The 25,200-nt window shown below is 43.9% G+C and overlaps 1 protein-coding gene across 1 annotated transcript in view; it reads right to left on the bottom strand.

Annotated features, from left to right (window-relative positions):
• The window catches only part of arhgef18b (rho/rac guanine nucleotide exchange factor (GEF) 18b), a 215,342-nt gene that overhangs the window by 42,485 nt on the left and 147,657 nt on the right, over window positions 1–25,200 (bottom strand). Inside the window, exons 11-12 of the mRNA XM_080212859.1 lie at window positions 10,834–10,901; window positions 3,002–3,056 (exon numbers count right to left, since the gene is read on the bottom strand). Coding sequence (XP_080068985.1) covers window positions 3,002–3,056; window positions 10,834–10,901 — 123 coding nt within the window. The remainder of the gene's footprint in view (window positions 1–3,001; window positions 3,057–10,833; window positions 10,902–25,200) is intronic.

Below are 25,200 nucleotides of genomic sequence, written 5' to 3'. Positions count from 1 at the left end.
TTTCTTGATTTTTTCATGGGATGTGGGCATCACTAGTTGGGGCAGTATTTGTTGCCCATCCCTAATTGTCCTTGAGCTTAATGACTTGCTAGGCTATTGTAAAGAGCTATTAAGAAGCATCCAGATTGCTGTGGGTCTGGAGTCACATGTAGCCCAGGCCATTTAAGGACAGCAAATACACTTCCCTAAAGGACATTTGTTGTAAAAACACATCTATCGATGATAACTGATGATCACATATTGAGACCAGCTTTACCTTCTTGATTTATTAATTGAATTTAAATTTCACCAGCTGTTCTGCTGGGATTTGAACCCATATCCCTGTTGCACATACTCACTAACAGTTTAAACCATCAATCTAAACTTCCAAATTGCAGCATAATGTGCAACAGAAAATCACAATTGTTATAATGCAGAAGATGACCATTCGGCCCATCAGATCTGCATGGTTCTCCAAATGAAGATTTATGCTAGTGCCACTCTCCTGCCTTCCTCCCGGAACCCTGCACTTACTTCCTTTTCAGATACCAGACTAACGCCATTTTGAATGTTTAGCCTGAACCTGCTCTACCACAATCTCAGGCAGTGCATTCCAGAGCCTAACCACTCACTGCATTAAAGAAGTTTTCCTCATGTCATTTTTCTTCTTTTGCCAAGTTAAATCTCATCTACTCTGCCCAGACTCCTCCTGATTTTAAATACCTCCATCAAATCTCCTCTTGGCCTTCTCTTCTCCAATGAAAAAAAAATCCCAACTTCTCCAGTCTAATTTCATAACTGCAGTTCCTTGTCCCTGGAAGCATTCTTGAGAATCTTCTCTGAACACACTCCAGCGTCTTCACGTCCTTCAAAAACTGTTCACAGCGGAGGTCAAAATAGTAATCTATACAAGTTCAACATAACCTCCTTGTTCTTATACTCTATTAACAAAGCCTAGGATACTGTGCATTTTATTAACCTCTCTCTCAACCTGTCCTACCTACCACTTATGCATCCAGGTCCCTCTGTTCCTATACCCACTTCAGAACTGTATCTTTTATTTTATGTTACCTCTCTTACGTTCTCCCAACCAAAATATTTCTCGACAATCATCTGTTACTTGTCCAACCACCAACTTGTCATTTGTGGATTGGTTAACAGATATAAAACAGTGGCATAAATGGACCATATTTCCATTGGCAGGCAGTATCACCAGTAGGGTACTGCAAAGACCCCAGCTATTACAATCTTTATCAATGATTTGATGTGGGGGCCAAATGTAATATTTCCAAGTTTGCTAATGATACAAAACTCAGTGGGAATGTCAATGTTAAGGGGGTGCAAAGAGGCTTCAAGAGATTTAGACAAGCAGAGTGAGTGGGCAAGAGCATGGCAGATGGAATATAGAAAAATGCAATGTTATCCACTTTGGTAGGGAAAACAGTTGCAGAGCTTTGCTCAAATGGGGTGAGATTGAAGTCCAAAGAGACCAATATGTTCTTGCTCATAAGCCAAAGCCAACATGCAGCTGCAACAAGCAATTAGGATGCAAATGGTATGTTAGCCTTTCCTTGCTGCAGTTGTACAGAGTCTTGTTGAGAACACACCTGGATTGTGTGTGTGTGTGTGTGAAGTTTTGGTCTTACCAAAGGAGGAGAGACTGGCAATAGAAGGAGTGCAAAGAAAGTTCACCTGGGATGGCAGGATAGTCCAATGAGGAGAGATTGAGGAGACTGGACCTATATCTCATGAAAGATTACCTAATTAAAATGTTCTTACAGAGCTCAACAGGGGTGTGTGTGTGTGTGTGTGTGTGTGTGTGTGTGTGTGTGGGTGGGTGGGTGGGTGGAGGGGACAGGATGGTCTCCTGTAGCTACACACGGTTAAACAATCTCTGCCCACAGCACTCGCACCTTGTTGCAGCTGTGAAACATTACCAGTCTAGTGAGGCACTGTTGGTCTTTGGAACTGCATCTAACACACCAATGATCTGGGTGAGGGTGTCGGAGGAACTGTCCACATGTTCTCGCGTGGCACAAAGATATGGCTTGGAGTAAGGGCTTTAGGTGAAGAAACAGACTGTAGGCAGAACTCGAAATAGTGAAATGTGGTTGCACCATGGCTTCCAGTATAGATTGGGAAAACCCCAAGCATTTCTAAGTGAAAGCAAGGTATGTGGGTTATAATGCACAAATCTCTGAGGGGCCAAGACACTGCTGCAAAACTACTGCAAAGATGTGTTAGGATGTATCTGTAGGATAAGTAAAATGCAAAATAAGAAATTATGTATAACATCTTGATCAGGCAAAAATACAAAGACACTGGGAATCTAAAGTAAAAAGCAAACATTCTGGAAATAACCAGCAGGTCAAGCAGAATCTTTTCTGAGAAACAGTTTGCACATTCTCCTTGTGTCTGCATGCGTTTCCTCCCACAGTCCAAGGTGTGCGGGTTAGATTGATTGGCCACTTTAAATGCCCCTTAGTGTCAGGGGATTAGCAGCGTAAGTGCATGGGGCTACAGGGATAGGGCCTGGGTGGGAGTGTGGTCAGTGCAGAATCGATGGGCTGAATGGCCTCCTTCTGCACTGTAGGGATTCTATGATTCAGATTCCTCTTTCCTGCACTGCACCTTTTCATAGTCCGTCCCTTTTATTCCTCCTGCTCCCTCCCCAGTTCTACTGGCTGAAATTGCTAACATTTCTATCTTTCTTAACTAGTTTAGGAGCATCATCGTTCCCCAACACAAAGATCATTTGCTAACCAGTTCTCATCTTAACAACCGCGAGACTTTGAGATTAAAGAAGGATTTCCTGGACTTTTTCTGCTTTCATGCCACTTCAGTGGGTTGTGTAACTGTTTAACGAGGCTGGAAGCGCGCAGATATTGTGTGAAAGTTAACCCCTGCTGCACCAGTTGACCTTCATCTGATTTTTCTCAGGTTTGCACGAGATGTGGTGAGAACAGTCGGGAGATTAACAATCTCCATCATTCCATCAACGTAAAGGTGATAAAGAACTTACTGTGTTGGGCAGTGCTCTGTGGACCTCTTGAAAACTTCTGCTGGGAATCCTTTTGCTGTGGAGACAAAGAATAAAATGTTGACTGCAGGATGTTTTCAACTTACTAGTTCCAAAACACCAAGCGTCTATTGGGTCATTAGATCTCAGCATTTGTTCCGTTTTCTAGTTCACATAAGCACTGTTACCACAGATCATCAAATGTTTTTGTAACAACAGCAGAGTTTGAGGAGCTGGTGCATTCTTTTCAAAATTAAAACACGGCTGTGAGAGCAGGTTAACATTTATTCCAAACCTCCAGGAGAGTGCACTTTGTCCAGGGGAGTGTCAATATTTACTGTTTTTTTCTGCTATTTACTAAGAGTGTGTTTCGCATTAAAAAATGTTTGAAAACATAGTCAAGAAGTTTTCAAAGTTATAAGGAGTTTAGTAGAAGTGGCAATGAAAAGATCTTCCTGATGCTGGCAATTTAGCAAAGGGTCAAAAATTTATCATAGAGGGGGAGGGAGTGTTTAGGTAATTTTTTTCTCTGCAAAGAATTGCTGCTGGGAGTTGTTCAGAAGCCTCTGCTACAGCTAATAGTTGAGGCAAACACCACTGCATTATTTTAAAAAAAACGTGGAGCAGAAAACACATCAGTATGAAACAGTGGATGCTGGAGTCTGAAACTTGACAAAGGGTCATCAAAACATCAGCTATTTTCTCTCCTTGCAGATGCTGCCAGACCTGCTGAGATTTTCTAGCACAAAACATATTTGTTTGCGATTGCTCTAAAAACAAAGAGCTGGCTTAGGCATGATGGGCTGAATGGACTCCCCCCGATGGAGTGAAGTGCTATGGCTCAGTGATAAGCTGAAAAAAATGCATCAGGGTGGCAGCAACACCCGTCAACAGTGAAATATTCTCCACTGCAACAACTTTTATGATCTCCACATATCTGAACTTTACTGGAACACGGAGAAGTAAACTTAAGTGATCACTTCAAAACTGGAAGGTCCACCCAAATATTTACTTATCCTGAAAGACTGAAGTTCACAGTATCTGCAGCTGTATGCTCACAGAACAGTGCCCAGGGGGAAAAGCAGCAAATAGCACTGCACCCAGTTGTAAACACTTCCAGTTCAAACCCTGGTCTGTACTTCAGCCAGTTGATAGGTTGTCGGGAGCAGGAGTGGTGGTGGGGTGGGGGTGGGCAGCTGCACACGACTTGGACTGCAGCGGTTCAAGGAGGCAGTTCACCATCACCTTTGAGAGCTATTAGGGGTGGACAATAAATGCTGGCCTGGCCAGCGACACTCGCAGCAGGCTAGAGATCAAATAAGAAACAATGATGACTGTGACGCACAGCGCAGAGGAACAGCCCAGATTTTCAATGACTAGTTTGATGTATACAAATTGATTGATAGGAGAAAAGCCCTTAGACTTCTGTCCAATCTCACCCCCACAAACTCTGTCCCATCTTCAGGACTGAAAGTACTTTTGAAAGAAAGCAGGACAGATGAAACCTCCCCACTTTTCCAGTAGTCGGAAATGAAAATGCATTTCGAGATATTTGTCCAATTTACCCTTGAAGACATCTAAACAGCTTCCCCCGCACATACCACTTTCCTTAATAAGCTGTTCCAAAGACTTATCACTGTCTCAAGTAATTTCCTGCAAGACTGAGGAGATGAGACTCTTGCCTCCCTGCAAGTTCTACAGGGTTCTGAACAGAACAAACTGTGTTCAGTCTCAAACCATGTTTGTCCAGTCTCGGGTGACTGTGCAGCATTTGCACATTCTCCTAGTGCCTGGTGGGTTTCCTCCGGATGCTACGGTTTCCTCTCTCAGTGCAAACATGTGCAGGTTAGATGGATTAACCATGGTAATTGTGTAAGGTTACAGGGATAGGGTGGAGCCAAGAGCCTGGGTAAGACACTCTGACAGCAAGTCAGTGGAGATTTGATGGGCCAAATGGCCTCTCCTGCATTATAGAGATTCTATGGCTGGATTAAGTCCACATCTCAAGTCTTTCTAGAATTTTGCAGCCAGTTGGCAGGCTCAAAAGAAATGTTAGTACAAGACAGAACATAAGAAGAAATAGGAGGAGTAGGCCATCTAGCCCCTCGAGCCTGCCCCGCCATTCAATAAGATCATGGCTGATCTGTCATGTCTCAGTTCCACATTCCCGCCCTCTCCCCATAACCCTTAATCCCCTTGCCTATCAAAAACCTATCAACCCACGTCTTAAAAATATTTAGTGAGGCAACCTCCACCACTTCAACGGGCAGAGAATTCCAGAGATTCACCACCCTTTGAGTGAAGAAGTTCCTCCTCAACTCCGTTCTAAACCGTCCCCCCTTTATCTTGAGGCTGTGCCCTCTAGTCCTACTGTCCTTTCTGAGCGGGAAGAGCCTCTCCACCGCTATCCTATCCATCCCATTCATCATCTTATATGTCTCAATGAGATCTCCCCTCATTCTTCTAAACTCTAACGAGTACAAGCCCAGTTTATTCAGCCTCTCCTCATAGTTCAACCCCCTCAACTCCAGTATCAGCCTAGTAAACCTCCTCCGCACTCCCTCCAAGGCCAAAATATCCTTGCGTAAGTGCGGCGACCAAAACTGCACACAGTACTCCAGCTGCGGCAAGACCTCCCTACTTTTATATTCAATCCCCCTCGCTATGAAGGCCAGCATCCCATTCGCCTTCCTGACCACCTGCTGCACCTGCAGGCTGGGTTTTTGCGACTCATGCACAAGGACCCCGAGGTCCCTCTGCACCGTCGCATGCTGCAGTTTTTCGCCATGTAAGTAATAGTCCTTCCTACCATTATTCCTACCAAAGTGGACAACCTCACATTTGCCAACATTAAATTCCATTTGCCATTTCCTGGCCCATTCGCCCAGCCTATCTAGATCCTTCTGCAGACTCTCCACACCCTCCGCACAATTTGCCGTTCCACCAATCTTGGTGTCATCAGCAAATTTCGACACCATACACTCGGTTCCCTCCTCCAGATCATCTATATAAATGGTAAATAGCTGAGGCCCCAGCACCGACCCCTGGGGCACTCCACTAGTCACCAACCGCCAATCCGAATAGCACCCACTGACCCCCACTCTCTGCCTCCTATTTGACAGCCAATCCTCTATCCACGCTAACACCCTACCCCCAACTCCATGCCCCCGACCTTCTGTAATAACCTCTTGAGGCACCTTGTCAAACGCCTTCTGAAAATCAAGAAACACCACATCCACCAGCTCTCCTCTATCCACCACCCTAGACACATCCTCATAGAACTCCAATAAATTCGTCAGACACGACTTCCCCTTAACGAAACCGTGCTGCATATGCTCTATGAAACAATTCTCCTCAAGATGCCTCGCTATTTTCTCCTTGATCACAGATTCTAACATTTTACCTACAACAGACGTTAAACTAACCGGCCTATAATTCCCTGCCTTTTGCCTGCCACCCTAAGTGCACTGATGACAGGATCATCACTGGATAAAAGCAAATTATTGCAGATGCTGGAATCTGAAACCAAAGAGAGAAAATGTTGGAAAATCTCAGCAGGTCTGACAGCATCTGGGAGGAGAGAAAAAGAGCTGATGTTGAGTCCAGATGACCCTTTGTCAAAGCTAACAAAGCAGCTGGACTCGAAACGTCAGCTCTTTTCTCTCCTCTCAAATGCCATCAGACCTGCTGAGATTTTCCAGCATTTTCTCCTTTGGTTTCAGGAACATCATCACGTCTGCTAGAGTGGGGACTGCTTCACTGGAAGTTAGGGATAAGGTGGGAGCTTTACTCCAGTTTGAACCCATCGAAGGTTCTGACCTGGGGGTGCTTGAGGCCAGACTGACAAGTGAAACCTATTGAATAGGCTCGGAGCTGGGAGTGACCTCCACCCAGACTGTGAAAACCACTTCCAATCTCTCAGTACTATGTCAAGCATTCAAGCTTCAGAACACTAGCCAAGACTTAGTCTAAAGCACCAGCTGCGTGTCTGTGGGTGTGTAGGTTTATCTGTGTATTTAAGCACAGTGTGATTGAAGTTGAAACGGGTGGGAGTAGAAAAAAAATCAGATAACAACTGCAATCAGAGGGTTTTAAGTGCACTTAAATAATGGGGCTGTGTTCCAAGTCACTTCTGTAGCTGCAGGCCTGTCCAGCAGAATTTGAGAGTCTTTACTGGGGGTTGGTTAATCTGAATTAGAAAGGCATTAAACCGATCTGTGTTTTCCCTGGAGTGAATGTGTCGTTAACACTTAGGCACTCCTCATTGGGAAAGATGTGGAGATGCCAGCATTGGACTGGGATAAACCAGTAAGAAGTCGCACAACACTAGGTTAAAATCCAACAGCTTCATTTGTAGCAAACGCCACTAGCTTTTGGAACTGGCTGTTCCTTCGTCAGATGGATGGGAGTTCTGATCACAAACAGGGCACAAAGACACAAACTCGATTTACATGAAAAATGATTGGAATGCGAGCCTTCACAGTTAATCAAGTCATAAAGGTACAGACAATGTGAGTGAAGAGAGCATTAAGCACAGGTTAAAGAGACGTGTATTGTCTCCACACAGGACAGTTAGTGAGATTTTGCAAGTCCATGCAAGTTTTGGGGGTTACAGATAGTGTGACATGAACCCAAGATCCTGGTTGAGGCCATCCTCACGTGCGCAGAACTTGGCTGTCAGTTTCTGCTCAGCGACTCTGCGTTGTGTCGTGAAGGCTGCCCTGGAGAACGCTTACCCAAAGATCAGAGGCCGAACGCCTATGACCGCTGAAGTGTTCCCCAAAAGGAAGAGAACAGTCTTGCCTGGTGATTGTCGAGCGGTGTTCATTCATCCTTTGTCATAGTGTCTGCATGGTTTCCCCAATGTACCACGCCTCGGATACGCTGCAGGAAAGGATGTCTTGAGGCACGGTACACTGGGGAGATCATGCTGACGCTACGACAACAGCTGAATGAACACCACTCGATAATCACCGGCAAGACTGCTCTCTTCTTTTTGGGGAGCACTTCAGCAGTCATAGGCATTCGGCCTCTGATCTTCAGGTAAAATCTCACTAACTGTCCTGTCTGGAGACAATACACATCTCTTTAACCTGTGCTTAATGCTCTCTCCACTCACATTGTCTGTACCTTTAAGACTTGATTAGCTGTAAAGACTCACATTCCAATCATTATTCACGTAAATCGAGTTTGTGTCTTTATATGCCCTGTTTGTGATCAGAACTCCCATCCACCTGACGAAGCCAGTTCCGAAAGCTAGTGGCGTTTGCTACAAATAAATCCGTTGGACTTTAACTGGGTGTTGAGACTTCTTACTGTGTTTGGAAAGAGCCAGAGCTCTGACAGTGCCATGGTTACACAGATCCACCGGCACACTGAATTTATGCTATATTTACATGACAATGCTGCCACTGGTGCCAGCCCTGACAATGAGACAAATACAGCTGGAGTTATGCGAAAATCAACACTGGCTGCTGTTTGGTCACTGTCAATTCAGTTTCATTGTCAAACCGCGACAACTCTGCTCTTCCTGATGACCTAGATCTTGGCGTACAGGGTACAATTTTTAAAATCTGCAGATGATACAAAACTCGGAAATAATGTGAACTGAGAGGATAATGTAGAACTTCAAAAAGACAGACAAGGCGGTGGAATAGGTGGACAAGCAGCTGGCGAAACAATGCAGGGAAGTGTGAAGTGGTTTATTTTGGTAGGAAGAATGACAACATAAAATAAAAGTTACAATTTTAAAGAGGGTGCAGTAGCAGGGGCATGTGTACATAAATCATTGAAGGGGGCAGGACAGATTGAGAAACCAGTTAAGAAAGCATACAACATCCAGCAGTGAGGGTATAGAGTATAAATGAGTGGGAGATGCCAGTGTTGGACTGGGGTGGGCACAGTAACTTGGTGTTGAGAGACTTCTACGTATCCAGTACAAATGCAAAGAAGTCACGTTAAACTTTATAAAACATTAGTTCAGTCTGAATTGGAGTACTGCACCCAGTTTCTGGTGTCACACTTCAGGAAGGATGTGAAGGCATCAGAAAAGGTTCACAATAATGGTTCTGGGGATGAGAAACTTCAATTACTCAAAGATGTTTGGGCTGTTCTCCTTGGAGAAGGGTGACTATATGACAGATGTATTCTTTATAGAATTAAATCCTTACAGTGCAGAGGGGCCATGTGGCCCATTGGGTCTGCACCAACTCTCCAAAAGTATATTCACCCAGGACCATCCCCTGTCCTATCCCCGTAACATGACTTATTTAGCATGGCTAATCCATCTAACCTACACACCTTTGGACTGTGGGAGGAAACCAGAGCACCCGGAGGAAATCCACACAGACACGGGGAGAAAGTGCAAACTCCACACAGGACAATCAATTGAGGCTTGAATTGAACCCGGGTCCCTGGCGCTGTGAAACAGCTGTGATATCACTGACCCCACCTAATGATTCAAAATCATAGGACTCTAGGTAGGGAGAAATGATGCCATTGGTGGAAGGATCTAGAACCAGAGGGCACAGATTTAAGATTATTGACAAATGAGGCAATGGCAACATGAGGAAAATCTTCTTTACGCAGCGAGGGGTTAAGATCCAGAATGTACTGCCCGAATGTGTAGAAGCAGGTTCAACCAAAGTTTTCAGAAGAGAATTTGATCAGTATCTTAGAAAGAAAAATTTGTTTATGAGGAAAGGAAGGGGAATGGCAGTAGGTGAATTACTTCAATGGGTTAGCAGAGACAAAAGAGACGGAAGAAACCTGGAAACCCTGTTTTAACGGTTAGTTTAATTCTCAACTATGATACCAATTTAATGAAGATGATGCAAGAATCTTTCAGAAAAAACATATTTGATAGTTTAGAATCCACCATTCTCCCTTCATTCTTACAGCTGGTGGGTACGGGTCTATCACTGTATAACACTGGGGTACAATACTGGTGGGGATGGGTTTGTCACTGTACAACACTGGGGTATAGTACTGCCGGGGACAGGTCTTTCACTGTATAACACTGCAATACAGTGCTGGTGGGGACTGGTCTGTCACTGTCTAACACTGGGGTACAGTAATGATGGAGACAGAGAAGTCACTGTATAACACTGGGGTACGGTACTGGTGGGGACAGGTCCGTCACTGTATAACACTGGGATACAGTACTGGTGGGGACAGGTCTGTCACTGAGTTGGGAACAATTTAATTCAGCCCTTTAAGACCATCATGTAAGGAGCATAGCCAGAACATTAAAAATAGGAATTTCCTGGTGTATTTCCTAACTTCGAGTTGGAGAAAGGTTAAAGTTCAGTGTATTGACACAAACCAGGTTGAGAAAAAAACAAAAAAGGTGGAAATCTTGATCTTCAAGAGGTAGTGCCAAGTCTGGGTTTGAGGCTCCTTTGGATGATTGGACGAAATCATTTCCAAATCCAGGAAAATGATCAGTTACACACCGTGAATTTTAACAAGGATATAAGCTGTCAAGTGACAAAGCTCAGCAAAGCTATGCAACTTACCTGCACAAAGTACCGGTAAGCTTTGTGCTACTTGACTGATTTGGAGCATCCTACAACATTTGAGTGTTGGTTTGAAATGAGAAGCATCAACCCAACCCTCGGACACGTCCCAGGCTGGCTGCCCAAGGACTCTGCAATACTCTAAACCTGCCCATTCAGCGTGCCACGGAGAACAGAGCTGGATCTCAGTTCTTACCATCAGGTGTGTCACTTGAGCCAATTCAATCCCAAACCGGGACAGGTTACTATTAAATAATAGAACATCTGACATGGCAGCAGTAACAGCATAGTAAACACCAACTACACAAACACACTGACCTTGCCCTTGGAAGTGGTGCATTCAGCTAGAAGTGTCCTGCAATTCTTGTGTACATTCACTGCACAGTCTGCAAAGAAACACACAAATGTCAATAGAATAGATCCCATCTTAATCAGCTTGTGCACTGATAACTATTTCAAATGGTACTTACGGTCTATGTATATTAAAGGTAAAACAGTATTGCTGGGCGCAGTTCATAGACCACCCATCACAAAATAGCACAACTGAAGAGTTCTCTCCTTGCCACCCCTTCTGGAGAGTGAGCATCAGAGGTGACTGGAAAATGTGGGCAGCCTGGTGGCACAGTGGTTAGCACTGCTGCTTCACAGCCATGATATGGAGGTGCCAGCATTGGGCGAGGGTAAGCACAGCAAGAAGTCCCATAAAACCAGGTTAAAGTCCAACAGGTTTATTTGATAACACAAGCTTTCAGAGCACTGCCCCTTCATCTGGTATGAACGCAACTCCCACTCACCTGATGGAGGGGCAGTGCTCTGAAAGCTTGTGCTACCAAATAAACCTGTTGGACATTAACCTGGTTTTATGAGACTTCTTACTGTGCCTCACAGCGCCAGGGACCCAGGTTCAATTCCTGGCTTGGGTCACTGTGTGGAGTTTGCGCATTCTCATGTCTGCATGGGTTTTCTCTGGATGCTCCAGTTTCCTCCCACAGTCCAAAGATGTGCAGGTTAGGTGGACTGGCCATGCTAAATAACCCCTTAGTGTCGGGGGATTAGCAGGATAAATGTGTGGGGTTACAGGGATAGGGTGGGATTGCTGTTGGTGCAGGCTCAGTGGGCCAAATGGTCTTCTGTACTGTAGGGATTCTATCAAATGGAACAGGGAGCACCTATTACTTTATCCACCAGGAATGAGGGATCATGAACAGCAGCAAGAACCCTGGAGCTTTAATTCCCCATTTCCAGGGGCAGAGGTGGCAAAGTACAGTGCCTGGCCTGCCAGCCTGGCAGAGAACAGAGATAAAACCTGGCACCTTCCTGACCTGTAGAGCTGTAATCTGTGCCACTTCTTTTCCAGCCTTTCCATATGGCACATCTAGCCAGTCATTGAGTGAGTGTATGGCTCATAAAGATAGAAAAGACTTAATACTTCACATCAGCAATAAAATAATGATGTTTTATTAACGCACATCTGTACATAGCTAGATGTTCCAAGCAAGTGGCCATAGGCTCAATAAACACATGCATCTTGCTTAGTCATTCAACTCGATTCCTTGAATGCTCCACATACCAGACAGAGTTATGGGCAGGAGAGAGATGGGAGGGAATACCCTCACAGAAGCAAGTTTAAGCATGCATCTAGTACTTGGGTCACCTAACAAATAATCAGTAAACTCCCAACAGATTGCAGTTAAATACCAGAGAATGAGGCAGCCAGGATTAAAAGTTTAATAAGAATTGATGGTGCATGGTTAGAGTGAATAGGGTATGTGATTGCAGAAGGTGGGACATTATTTACGTAACGCGAAGAGATCTCACTTGTCTGACCACGCTGTCCTGCCCTGCTCACCTCACATTGCACTGCCAGTGGGATCCCCTTTGATACCACTAATAGTTTCCAAGCCTGGACTTCATCATTTACTGGCCAGGAATGTGCAACCACCTTTCAGTCAGCAGGAACCAAGCAAAACGCTTGGGTCAGAAAGCGATGGTCAAAGTAGAATTTGCCTCCACGATGAGAGAGACAGTGAACCCCAACAGCATTATCAAAAAACCTGCTTTATAACTCTGTAGACAATATCAAACAAAGAATTACTGCTGTAGTTTTTGTGAGAACAACAATATTCAGCTTAGGCTAGGTAGTCACATGAGGTTATGGATTTAAGCCTCACTTAAGTACGTAAGCTGGGTTGACATCGCAACGTAATAGAGAGGGAGGGCTGCATTTTCAAAGATGCTGCTATTCTGGATTAAACAAGACCCCAGAGCATCTGCTCAGATGGAGATTTATAGGTCGGCATGATGGCAAGCACTGCTGGCTCACAGCGCCAGGGACCCAGGTATGATTCCCAGTTTGGGTCACCGTCTGTGTGGAGTCTGCACATTCTCCCCGTGTCCATGTGGATTTCCTCCAGGTGCTCCAGTTTCCTCCCACAATCCAAAATACATGCTGGTTAGGTGCAGTGGCCATACTAAATTTTCCTTGTGTATCTAGACAGGCGCCAGAGTGTGGCGACTAGGGGATTTTCACAGTAACTTCATTACAGTGCTAACGTAAGCCTACGTGTGACAATAAATAAATAAACTAAGATCTTAGTCAAAGAATTACTCAAAGAGGAATAGGGAACACACTGTGCCCTGGTCAGAATTCCATCTTCAGTAACAAACAAACCAGTTACGCATTTCATTTTGTACCTTGCTGTATGCAAACTGGCAGTGGGCATTGCCTACAAAACAGTGACTGCACATTAAAAGTAATTCACAAGGTATAAAAGGCTTAGAGAGAATGCTGTTTATAAACTTAAGAAACTTCTTAATCAAGCTTAGCAAACAATAATCTAAAAGTGTACTTTGAGCGTGTTGATCTTCCATTTATATGGTTTATTGCTGATATACTGACGTCCAAAGGAGTTTTAATGGATCTTAGAACTGAAAGTACTAAGTGTCGCCAAAAGCAAAACACGATAATGCTGGAGAAGTAAATATTTAGTTAAAGCATTGGCTGCTCTTAGTGCTCTCTCATTTCATGGAAAGGTACTCCCAGCTCACACTACAGAAGAGGCTCAATAATCATTATTCTGTCCTAGTACTAGCAGTGTTTGCAAATGGAGGCGATTGTAGTAACACTGAACTTTAAACTGTGTTTACACGGCACTCCTGTGAAAAAGGTCAAAGGCCAGGGTCAGACTTCAGACAGAGCTCAAACAGTATTATAATAGACAAATATCAGAACCTAACACTACATTAACAGATATAATGAAACGATAAATTATAATACGTGAGCATTTCTAACCCCCCCCCCCCCCCAATCAGCTTTTTGGATTTGTTTAAAAGATGTGGGCATCACTGGCTAAGCCAGCATTTATTGACTCATCTCTTATTGCCCTAGAGGTGGTCTGAGCTGTCTACTTGAACCACTATAGTCCATATGGTGTCGGCTCGCCTACAGTGCTATTAGGAAGGGAGTTCCAGGATTTTGACCCATCAACAGTAAAGAAACGATCATAAGTTCCAAGTCAGGATGGTGTGAGGCTTGGAGGAGAGCTTGCATGGTAGTGTTCCTATGCATCTCTCCCTTGTCCTACCAGATGCCAAGAGGTCTCAGGTTTAGAAAGCACTGTGGAAGGAGTCTTGCTGCAGTGCATCTTGTAGATGGCACATACTGCAGCCACTGTGGGTCAGTGGCGGAGGGAGCAAATGTTTATGGTTGTGGATATGTCCTGGATGGTATTGAGCTTCTTGAGTGTTGTTGGAGCTGCGCTTAGAGGCAGGTCTAGAGTACTCCACCACACTCTTGACTTGTGCTTTGTAGATGCTGGACAGAGTTTGGGCAAGTTCTTCTTCATTGGGATGTGGTTAGACAGCAAGCTTCAGAGGTTACCAAACAGGAGAAGAGAGACTGTGGATGAAATGAAGGCTAACTCTTCTTGCAGATATCATGCTCAGTCTGCAACTTTCCTGAAACTCAAGGCAGAAGGTCTAGAGCTCATGCCCTACCTAATGACTTTTAGCGTAAGCTGATACTTCAGACCAGTGCCACACTGTCAGTGGAGCAGTTACGTGAATGGGACATTAAACCAAGGCTCCATGCATCACACAACTGCATCTCAAAGTTGAACACCTGCAACATCTCTATTATCCATTGAATCACAGAAGGTACAGTGCAGAAGGAAGCATTTAGCCCATTGAGTCTACACCAACTCTCCACAGGGGCATGTCACCCAGTACAAACTTCACACAAGTCATCCAAAGCCAGAATTGAACCTGGATCCCTGCCGCTGAGGCAGCAGTGCTAACCACTGTGCTATCGTGACGTCCAGCAACTAGAAATGACTGACTGTATTCAAGGCTGAGATGGACAGATATTTAGTGTCTCAGAAAATCGAGACATGGGGAGTAGACAGGAAAGTGGAGTGAGGGAACAGATCAGCCATGACTGTGCTGTTCAGCTGAGCAGGTTTGAGGGGGCTGAATAACTGACTCCTGCTATTATTTCTTACATCATCATAATCTTCACGTAACTGCTTGTATGACTTAATTTAGAAAAACAGAAACGTGGATATTTTAAAGGGAGCAGGGAATTAGCACAACTCCAAGCTCTGGAAATCATGGCAGACAGGATTCTAAAGTGGGGTATGTGCAGTAATGGAGAACACCCAACAGAAAAGGTGCCCAAAAGAAATAGCAACAGATGATTAATTTAACGGAAGTGTTATTGCTACATGCATGTCAATGCTGCAGAATAGTTATATGCAGTCGACAGTCCACTACAGTTGCACACATGCATTATTTCTGAAACTGTACATCAGATATTCCACTTCAACACTCTCCTACAAGGCTGGCCTTTATTACACAATCTTACTATAACCAAGTGACTTGTAAGGCTGTTTTAAAGGGCAACTATTTAGGCATGGGATTGGAGTTACATAAAAGCCAGTCTGTCAAGGATAGGAGGTTAAGCAGTCAAGCTTCTACAATAGTTGAACAGGTTCATCTTCATTTCTGCCAAACTAGGTTTTGATTTCCAGAATTAAAAGATGATAAACTCACATTTTGCCATGGTAGGATTTGAACATGCCCTCTGGATGATGAGTTCAGTATCATGATCACTACACCACCATAACTACTGCATTCCCAGATGTTAAGTTTGTTGCAGAATATTTTTCCCCTTCCTGCTCACAACAGCAAGGTTTCACTTGTAGCTATTCTTCCATCCTTGCTGAGTTATTTAATTTAGCCACATCATTGGCAAAACAAAAGTTCAAACTTCAAATGCCTGAGGTGATGCCCCAAAGCAGCTCACCAGATCTCTCATTCCAGACACAAAGGGACCCAATAAAGAGAGGTAAAGCCAAAATACTTTGTCTACGCCAATGGAGAAACTTATCCTCAAATTCTGTTTAAATATACTTAAAGCTACTGGGCCCAGGTAGATGACTGGAAGTCTGGCCTCCTGGGGATTTGGTTGGGTTAATTGCCTGAGGAACATTTAATTGGGGGCAGCCTCTCAAGCCTATTTCACAAGTCAAAGATGTCACGGTTGGATCTGTGACCCAACTCCACAGCCGGGATTTTATGATCTCACTCAAAGCTCATAAAATCCTGCCCGAGGCCAGAGAATTCTGTTCTGCGAGCCTCGCCTGCCCCAATTCCGGGACAGGCGCGCCAGTAAAATTCCAGCCCATCATTCATCTTTGTCCCATCTCTTAATACCACTGATGAACAAAAATTGGTCACAGGTTTAGAGGTAACAATTGATCTGGCATCAATTGCCATTTGCAGAAGACTATTCCAACATTCTGTACTCAGAAGTGTTTCCCAATTTCACTCCTGAATGGCCTAGCTTTAATTTTTAGATTAAGCCCTTCAGGCCCAGTCAGAAGAAACCATTTCCCTCTACCTACCCTACCTATCCACTTTCCTGAAAGCGTCAATCAAATCACTCATTAATCTTCCAAATTTCCAGCTGAGATTTTCTAACTGAAGAGGCAGCAGATTAATATATTTGATAAAATAACAAAGCAACATTACACAACATTCTAACCCTTAATCATCCTCTCCCCAAATTGGATCGACAAAGGTCAAGGAGACACACTACATTCTGTATCACACCATGATAGACCACACAGTAAGACAACTTGACTACAACTGGGAATCTCTTTTGTATGTGAAGTGCACTTCAAGCAAATGACTGAGACACCCTGCTTAAAAGTGTTCAGTCAAGCTGTCAGTACAATGAATGAATGCCGGATAAATCAGTGATGTATTCCAAATACTGTTTGCATAGCCTCCTGAGTATTAGAGAGCCTTTCCTACGCAAATGAACATTACTCAATAGATTGTGTTCTTCAGTACAACAGACAAGCAAAAACTTTCATTAAAAGTATGTTTAACTTGTGCTTAGCAACCAGGAGTCTTTGAGACAGTGACTATAAAATTCTGACAGCACTTGTCACCAGGATGCCACTAAGATCAACTGGCAGGTTCGTGAAATAGTCACACTGTGCCCAATTATACAGTGAAATACACCCAATTATAGATCCTGCCCTTCAAAACTTAAGGTGAGTCTGGAGACAGTACTCTGAGCAGTAACACCAAGTCTGCTGCTGCCAGTAGGAGCAAAGCGTATTTGACATAAGATTTTCTTCCCAAAGCAAGCCAAAGACGTTCCCAAAAACACTGATTTAATTCTCCACGATCCTCTACAAATACAAATAGAATCATGGGGGACACCATGCAAATATTCATAATGATTCTAACTATACGCAGCTGCATTCTCCAAAGAACAAAAACAGCCCGGGAAACAGGCCCTTCGGCCCAACAAGCCCACGCCGCCATTTTAACATTACCAGTCCCCCCCTCCACCCATGACCCTTATCTATTGTTTATGGCATTCCACATTGAGGGAAACTAACTTAGGGACAATTTATTACCTCCAATCAGCCTAATAGCACATCTTTGGAGTGTGGGAGGAAACCGGAGCACCTGGAGAAAACCCACACAAGCACGGGGAGAATGCACAAACTCCCACAGACACTGGCCCACGTGCCTGTTTAAGTTACTCTTAAACAACTCCAGCGTGCCTACCTCCACCACCTTACTTGGCAGAGCATTCCATACCCCCACTACCCTCTATGTGAAAAACTTCCCTCTAATATCTGTGTTATACCTCTCCCCCCTCACCTTAAGCCCGTGGCCCCTCGTACTGTGTGTCTCTAACACAGGAAATAGAGTAAACAGAGGTAAACTATCTATACCCTTCATAATCTTATATACCTCTATTAGATCCCCCCTCAGTCACCATCTTTCAAGGGAAAACAGCCCCAATTTGCTCAATCTTTCCTCATCACCCAGTCCTTCCATACCAGGCAACATCCCAGTAAACCTCCTCTGCACTCTCTCCAGAGTCTCCACGTCCTTCCGGTAGTAAGGTGACCAGAACTGGACGCAGTACTCTAAATGCACCTAACCAACATTTTATACAACTGCAACATTAGACTCCAGCTCTTATATTCTATACCCCTTCCTATAAAGGCTAACATACCATAGGCTTTCTCCACAACCTTCTCCACTTGTACTGCCACCTTCAAAGACTTGTGCACTTGCATCCCCAGGTCTCGCTGCGTTTCTATACTCTTTATAGGCTTACCCTTTATCATATAACTCCCCCCTACATTATTCCAGCCAAAATGCATCACCTCACATTTATCCAGATTAACCTCCATTTGCCATATATCTGCCCAGTATACCAACATATCAATATCCCGTTGTATTGCCAGACACTGCTCCTACACTCAGGGACAATATCCTGCTCACCTCACTCTTGGATAGTTCCTGAAGATAATGAAACTCTCTCTGGGACCCTCTGTAGAAATGGGAAAGCCAGCTAATACAACAGTATCAGCTATCCAAAAGAAAGCAGTGCTCAGATTGTAGAAGCAGTTATGTTTGAAAATCAATGAATGTGAAAACCTGATGACTCACAGGGACCTCCTCACTGACTGTAATTAGTCCTGGCCTCTTAGTTAGAAAACCTAACTGCTGAACTTTGGTCTTTTCCTTCTTCAGTATTAGTGCAAGAACAGGATGTATAAAATTGAAAAGCAATCCGGATAGCCCATAGGAACATAGGGACTCAGAAACAGGACTAGGCCATTTGACCCTTCGAGTCTGCTCCACTAGTTAATAAGATCATGGCTGATCTGGTTTTGTGATTTCAGCTCCACTTTCCTATCTGGCCCCCCTCCCCCAGCCTTCGACTCCCTTGTTGTTCAACAACCTGTCCATTTCAGCATTGATTGAATTCAAAGACTCAGCTTCTATTACTTTCTGGCAGGGGTAGAAAGAGGTGCAATCACCAATAACCTTTCAAACAAAAAACAAAAAGAACAGCACAGGAACAGGCCCTTCGACCCTCCAAGCCCTGCTGATCATGATATCCTAAACTAAAAAAAAATCTTGTCTCTACTCAGACTGTATCTCTCCATTCCTGTACCCATCCAGATGCCTCTTGAATGTTATTAATGCACACGCTTCCATCACCTCCTCTGGCAGCACATTCCGGGCCCCCACCACTCTGCGTGAAAACCTTCCCCCTCACATCTCCCTCTAACTTTCCCTCTCTTACTTTGTGGCCCTTGTAATGACATTTCCACCCTGAGAAAAAAGCCTTTAACTACCCACCCTGCTTTTAATAGTTTTGTAGACCTCTATCAGGTCTCCCCTCCAGCTTCCATCTTTCCAGTGAAAACAATCTTTGTTTATTCAATCTCTCCTCATAGTCAACACCCTCGAGACCAGGCAACATCAGCTAAACCTTCTTTACGCTCCATGTCCTTCTGGTAGTGTGACGACCAGAACTGCACGCAATACTCCAAATACAACTTCACCGAGGTTTTATATACTGCAACATGATTTGCCAACTCTTGCACTCAACTCCCCAGCCGATGAAGGCAAGCATACCCATATTCCCTCTTAATCACCCTTGCCACCGGTGTTGCCAGTTTTAGGGAACTGTGGACCTGCACACCCAGATCTCCAAGTTAAAAGTCCCCAAGGGTCCTGCCATTTACAGTTTAATCACACCAAAATTTGATCCTCCAAAATGCACCATCTTGTATTTGTCTGGATTAAACGCCATCTGTCATTTCTGTACCCAAGTCTCCATATTATCTATATCCTATATTTGGGAGCATTAAATTCTCCTCAATTCATTCTTAAAAAGGGAGACATCTTATTTTTAAATTGTGTCTGCTAGTTTTAATCTCCCCCACAACAGGAGATATCCTCCAGGTATCCATCCTATCAAAGCCCCTCAGAATTTTACATATTTCAATAAAGTCACCCCTCATTCTTCTAAACTCCAATGGGTATAGGCCTAATAAGTTCAATCTTTTTTCATAAGTTAAGCTCTTCAAACCAGGAATAAATTGAGTGAACTGTCCCGGAATTGTTTCCACAGCAATTGTATCAGTTTTTTAAAATAAGGAGTCCAAAACCACACACACCACACCAGATACGGTCTCGCCAAAACTCTCTACAGCTGCAGTAAAACATCCTTTTTTTATACTCCATTCCTTGCACAATAAATACCAACATTCCATTTGCTTTACTCATCACCTGCAGTACCTGCATACTAATTTCAAGTGATTCATGTACCAGGATACCTTAATCCCTTGGTATCATTGGATTCTGCAATCTTTCTTCATTTAACTGGTATATTGCTATTCTATTATTCCCGATGAATACTGTTGGTTCTGTAGCTTTGTATTAAAACATTTCTGGGTTCTGGGAGCTGCATCTGAAGGCAGCATGAAACACAGAAATATAGAAGATGGGAGCAGGAGAAGGCCATTTGGCCCTGCAAGCCTGCTCCGCCATCTATCACCATCATGATTGATCATCCGACTCAATAGCCTTATCCTGCTTTCTCCCCATAACCTTTGGTTCCATTCGCCCCAAATGCTATATCTAGTCGCCTCTTAAATATATTCGATGTTTTGGCATCAACTACTTCCTGTGGTAATGAATTCCACAGACTCACCACTGAGTTTCAGTCTGTGACCCCCTGGCTCTGGACACCCCCACCATCGGGAACATCCTCCCTGCATCTACCCTATCTAGACCTGTTAGAATTTTGTAAGTCCCTATGAGATCACCCCGCCCCCCGCAATCGTCTGAACTCTAGCAAAAACAATCCTAACCCAGTCGATCACTCCTCATACATCGACCCTCCGTTTCCAGAATCAGCCTGGTAAACAGGGTCCAAGACAGCATTTATCATTCCTTTTCACTCCAGCGATGATGGAGTTGGTGCAGCAGATTGCAGACTGCATTCCACAAGGTCTCCCAGACACCCAAATAATCAGAACTCAAAAGTCCCTGGGGCTTACTCAAGGAGGACACTGGGACAACAAATATCTTTCACTGCATGCTGCTTGTGAATACTACTCTCCTCCAGGGCAGCTTCCGAGACTGGAGAAGATATAATGAAAACACTGTACCTTTCAACAATTTTCAGTATATCTTTAATATAGCATCTTAATGCTAGGAAAGGAGCACTAACTCCTTGAGGCACCACAAGATGAACAGCTATTTCTGCCCACAGCAAGCATTAAAAGCACCTTCTGCAAAACTCTCTGAAGTATTGTTGGAATGCTTGCAATGGAGCTGCTTTTTAACACCAGCTGGTAACTGTGCTCAGTATCAGCAATGCCCACTCAAATCAAACATCAATTAACCAGATGTCTACTGATTGCCTATTATTAACACAGCATTATTTGATGTTCCCGCAAAGTCACTATGCGGAATGTCAACCTACAGGAGGTTGCCCAATAGATATTGCCATTGCTCCTTGAGTGTAAAACACTAGGCTGCAGTACCATCTAAATATCTAGTGAAGAAAATAGGCTCTGTGCTGAGGTGGCACAGTGGTTAGCGCTGCTGCCTCACAGCATCAGTGATCGGATTCAATTCCCGGCTTGGGTCACTGTCTGTGCAGAGTTTACACATTCCTCCTATGACTGAGTGGTTTTTCTCCGGGTGATCCGGTTTCCTTCCACAGTCTCAAACGCGTGCAGGTAGGTGCATTGGCGATGGTAAATTCTCCCTGTATACCCGAACAAACACTGGAGTGTGGTGACTAGGGAATTTTCACAGTAACTTCATTGCAGTATTACAGTAATAAACAAACTTTCTAAACTTTTACGCTGAGCGTAAAAGACAAAAGGGAGAAACTGATGGATTCAGCTGTAAAAGCTTTCTACTGGCATTCTGGGGTTTCATCACAAGAAGTGTACAACATAAAAAACAATAGTCAATGGACCTAATGAACTGTAATGAACATCACACAGAACTAGAGGATTCCACTCTGTAACAAAGATATTGAAGGTAAGTGAACATTCACAGCATGCTTTTCCTCCCTCATCAGAGAGGATTTGTATTTATATAGCACCCTTGATGTCCCCAGGAGGGTTGACAAAACAATTTTGACACTAAGCCACAGCATGAGGTACGAGGGAGGGTCATGTTTAACTTGTGAGGTAACAGAAGGCCGATGAGGATAATGCTGTTGGTGTGATGCATTTGACGAAGTGATACATGACCTGTGAGCAAAGTTCAAGCTCGAGGAATCATAGGGATGTGACAACTTGGACACAAAGCTGGCTGAGTGACAGAAAATGGAGTTGTTTCTCAGACTGGGAGAAGGTGGAGAACGGTGTCCCCCAGGAATCACTGTTAGAACCGCAGCTCTTCCTGATATACATAAATGACTTAGACATACACAGCACAACTTCAAAAGTTGCAAGTACTACGAAATTTGGAAATAGTGAACTGCGAGGAGGATAGTGTAGAACTTGAAAAGGATGTGGACAGATTGGTGGGGTGGACCGACAAGTGGCAGATAAAATTTAATGCTAAGAAGTGCAAAGTGATTCATTTTGGAAGGAAGATAGTGGAGAGACAATATAGAATAAAGGGTATATTTCTAAAAGGGACACAGATAAAGAGGGACCTTGGATGTTGATGTGCATAAATCACTGAAAGTGGCAGACAGATTGAGAGCAGTTAATAAAGCATACAACATTCTTGGTGAGGGCACAGAGTACAAAAGCAAGGCAGTTAGGCTAAACTTCTATGAAACATTGCACCCAGTTCTGATTAACAGTTTAGGAAGGATGTGAAGGAAGTAGAGAGGATACAGAAAAGCATTCACACAAATGGCTCAGCAATGTGGATAGAAAGAAGTTGGGACTGTTCTTCCCAGAGAAAGTTAAGAGATTTGATAGAGGCATTCAAAATCATGATGAGTCTGGACAAAGTAGAAGGGGAGAAAACCGCTCCCATTAGTGGAAGTATCAAGACCCAGAGGGCACAGATTTAAGGCGACTGGCAAAATAAGCAATGGCAACAGGAGAAAAACCTTTTTTCATGCAGCAAAGCAATTAGGAGCTGGAACACGCTGGCAATGAGAATAGTGGAGGCAGGACCAATGGAGGCACTAAAAAGGAGAAATCATCTGAAAAATAAAAAAAATGCAGGGCAACAGGGAAAAGCCAACGGGTGCACAAGGTGAACTATTTCTCCACAGAGCTGGCAAAGACAAGACAGACTGAATAGCCTTCCTCTGTTGTAAGAATGTTTTGATTCTAAGATCTAAAACTTGGTCAGTGAGGTAAGTCTTAAGGGGAGTCTTAAAAGGGAGGTGGGTTACAGGGGTTGATAGGTATAAAGAGGGAATTCCAGGGGCTTGATGGCAGCATGCAAAACTACCAATGGTGAACCAAGTAAAATCAGAGATACACAAGGAGTCAGGGCTGAAGGAGCATAATGTTGGTGGGTTGTATGGCCAGAGGGGATTCCAAGGATAGGGAATGGTGAGGCCATGGAGAGATTGAAAGCAAGAATGATTTATTTTTTAAAAATGGCCATACTTAACTATTAGTGTAGGTCAGTAAACATTGCAGTAATGGGTGAACTGGACTTGGTGCAAGTTAAGACTTGGGCAGTAGAACTTTGGACGACCTATGGAGGTTCGAATGTGGAAAGGCAGCAATGAGTTTATACAAGTAGTCAAGTCCAGTTGTAGCAAAGGCATGAATGAGACTTTCAGCAAACAATGAGCTGAGGCAAAGGGCAAAGGAACAGTCAGGTAGAAGTAGGCAGCAGTCTTAGTGTTGGTGAGAGATGGAGTTGCTGATTTCAGGCGAAGCTGGAGTTGGGGGTTCGGCTGAGCTACAACTAAATTCAGTGCCAAAGCTTCACAAAACCACCTGAGTTATTAGCTCTTTGAACTGATATTCTACAAGGAAAACATGTGGATGTAATCAGGTTGTTGGCATTCATTCCCGCTGCTGGACTGAATCTCTGCAAGGTTCAGCACCTTCAGTGTAAAGAGGATGAGAGCCACTTGAAGAAATAGAAAAAGAGCAAGATTTTACCTTCAAAGGAAATGCTACGTCTTTAAAATGAAACACCACTCACCTCCTTCCCAAAGCTCGTGTTTCATGCTGGGATAGTCTTTCAAGGATGGAAGATAAACAAGAGGTATACAAATGTCAAGCAATATGTGACAAGAGTAACTGCTCTTTAATGACTTCAGCCAAGAGAACAATATGTACGGTTAACCTCAGCCAACTGAGCCCAGATTAAAGCTCAACAGGAGTGAATCTTTATTCCTCAGCAAGTGTCTTTAGGGTTATAAGGACTACTAAAGCGACCCCAAAAACAATTAACATTTTCCTTAATGAATGGACGCTGTACTCTTCCAAGGTAACCACGGACATGCAGAGCATTGTGAGCAAACTTCACCAACATGAGCAGTGATCAGCGTGAAGGGGTGTGAGGGGTTTAAAGAGGGGTGCAGTGGTCGCTAGTCCCTGAGGTCTCAATCCACGACTTCCTTGGATGCAATGCCAAAATAAACCTGGACAGTGCAGGTCGTATTGAATACTTAGCAACACACACTGGACTGGAGGATAACTAACCTATGGATGGACTAGTATTCGTCCTAAGCATAGTGGGACCAGGAAAAAACATGTTGAAGCCTGTGTATTACAAGGTTTCTCACAGCAGTTTTCATTCGCAATTCTTTATTCCTCCAGTCAAACTTCTTCCATCACAAGTGAGACAGGCAACAGCGTGCCAGCTGCAGTGTCCCCCACAAGCGAGGCAGACACTAGTGCGGCAGCCACAGTGTAACCCACACAGCGAGATGCCAGCACCACACTCTAGTGGGGCAGACCAATTCCCACCAGTACTGTACACACGTCTCCCAATGCTCTTTATACACAACATTTACATATTGACACTCAGGAATTCCATGAATAAATCACACACTCAGGGCTGTATCAGTATTTTCAGAATTAGTTTCCCAAATCAGCGTCAACTCTCAATCAGCAAAGTGAAGAAAAGTGTTATTTGAAAGTGCTATCAAGTGGCACTTACTCAGCAATAACCTGCTTACTGATACTCAGTGTCCTATCAGGGCCAAATAGCTCATGACACATTACAGACTATGCACAAATATGAACAAAAGAGCTGAATTCCCAAGGTGAATGACTGCCCTTGTCATCAAGGTCACATTTAACCGAGTGTGATAGAGGAGCTCTCTAACAAAGATGAAGTTAATGGGAATCAGGAGGAAATCTCTTCTCAATCATTTTAGTCCCTGTGTATCACTGGAAT

The sequence above is a fragment of the Carcharhinus amblyrhynchos genome, chromosome 26 (assembly GCF_965287045.1).
Source record: "Carcharhinus amblyrhynchos chromosome 26, sCarAmb.v2.hapA, whole genome shotgun sequence".
Lineage (NCBI taxonomy): Eukaryota > Metazoa > Chordata > Chondrichthyes > Carcharhiniformes > Carcharhinidae > Carcharhinus > Carcharhinus amblyrhynchos.
Note: the sequence above shows the minus strand (reverse complement) of the source record. Positions and strands in the feature narration are given on the sequence as shown.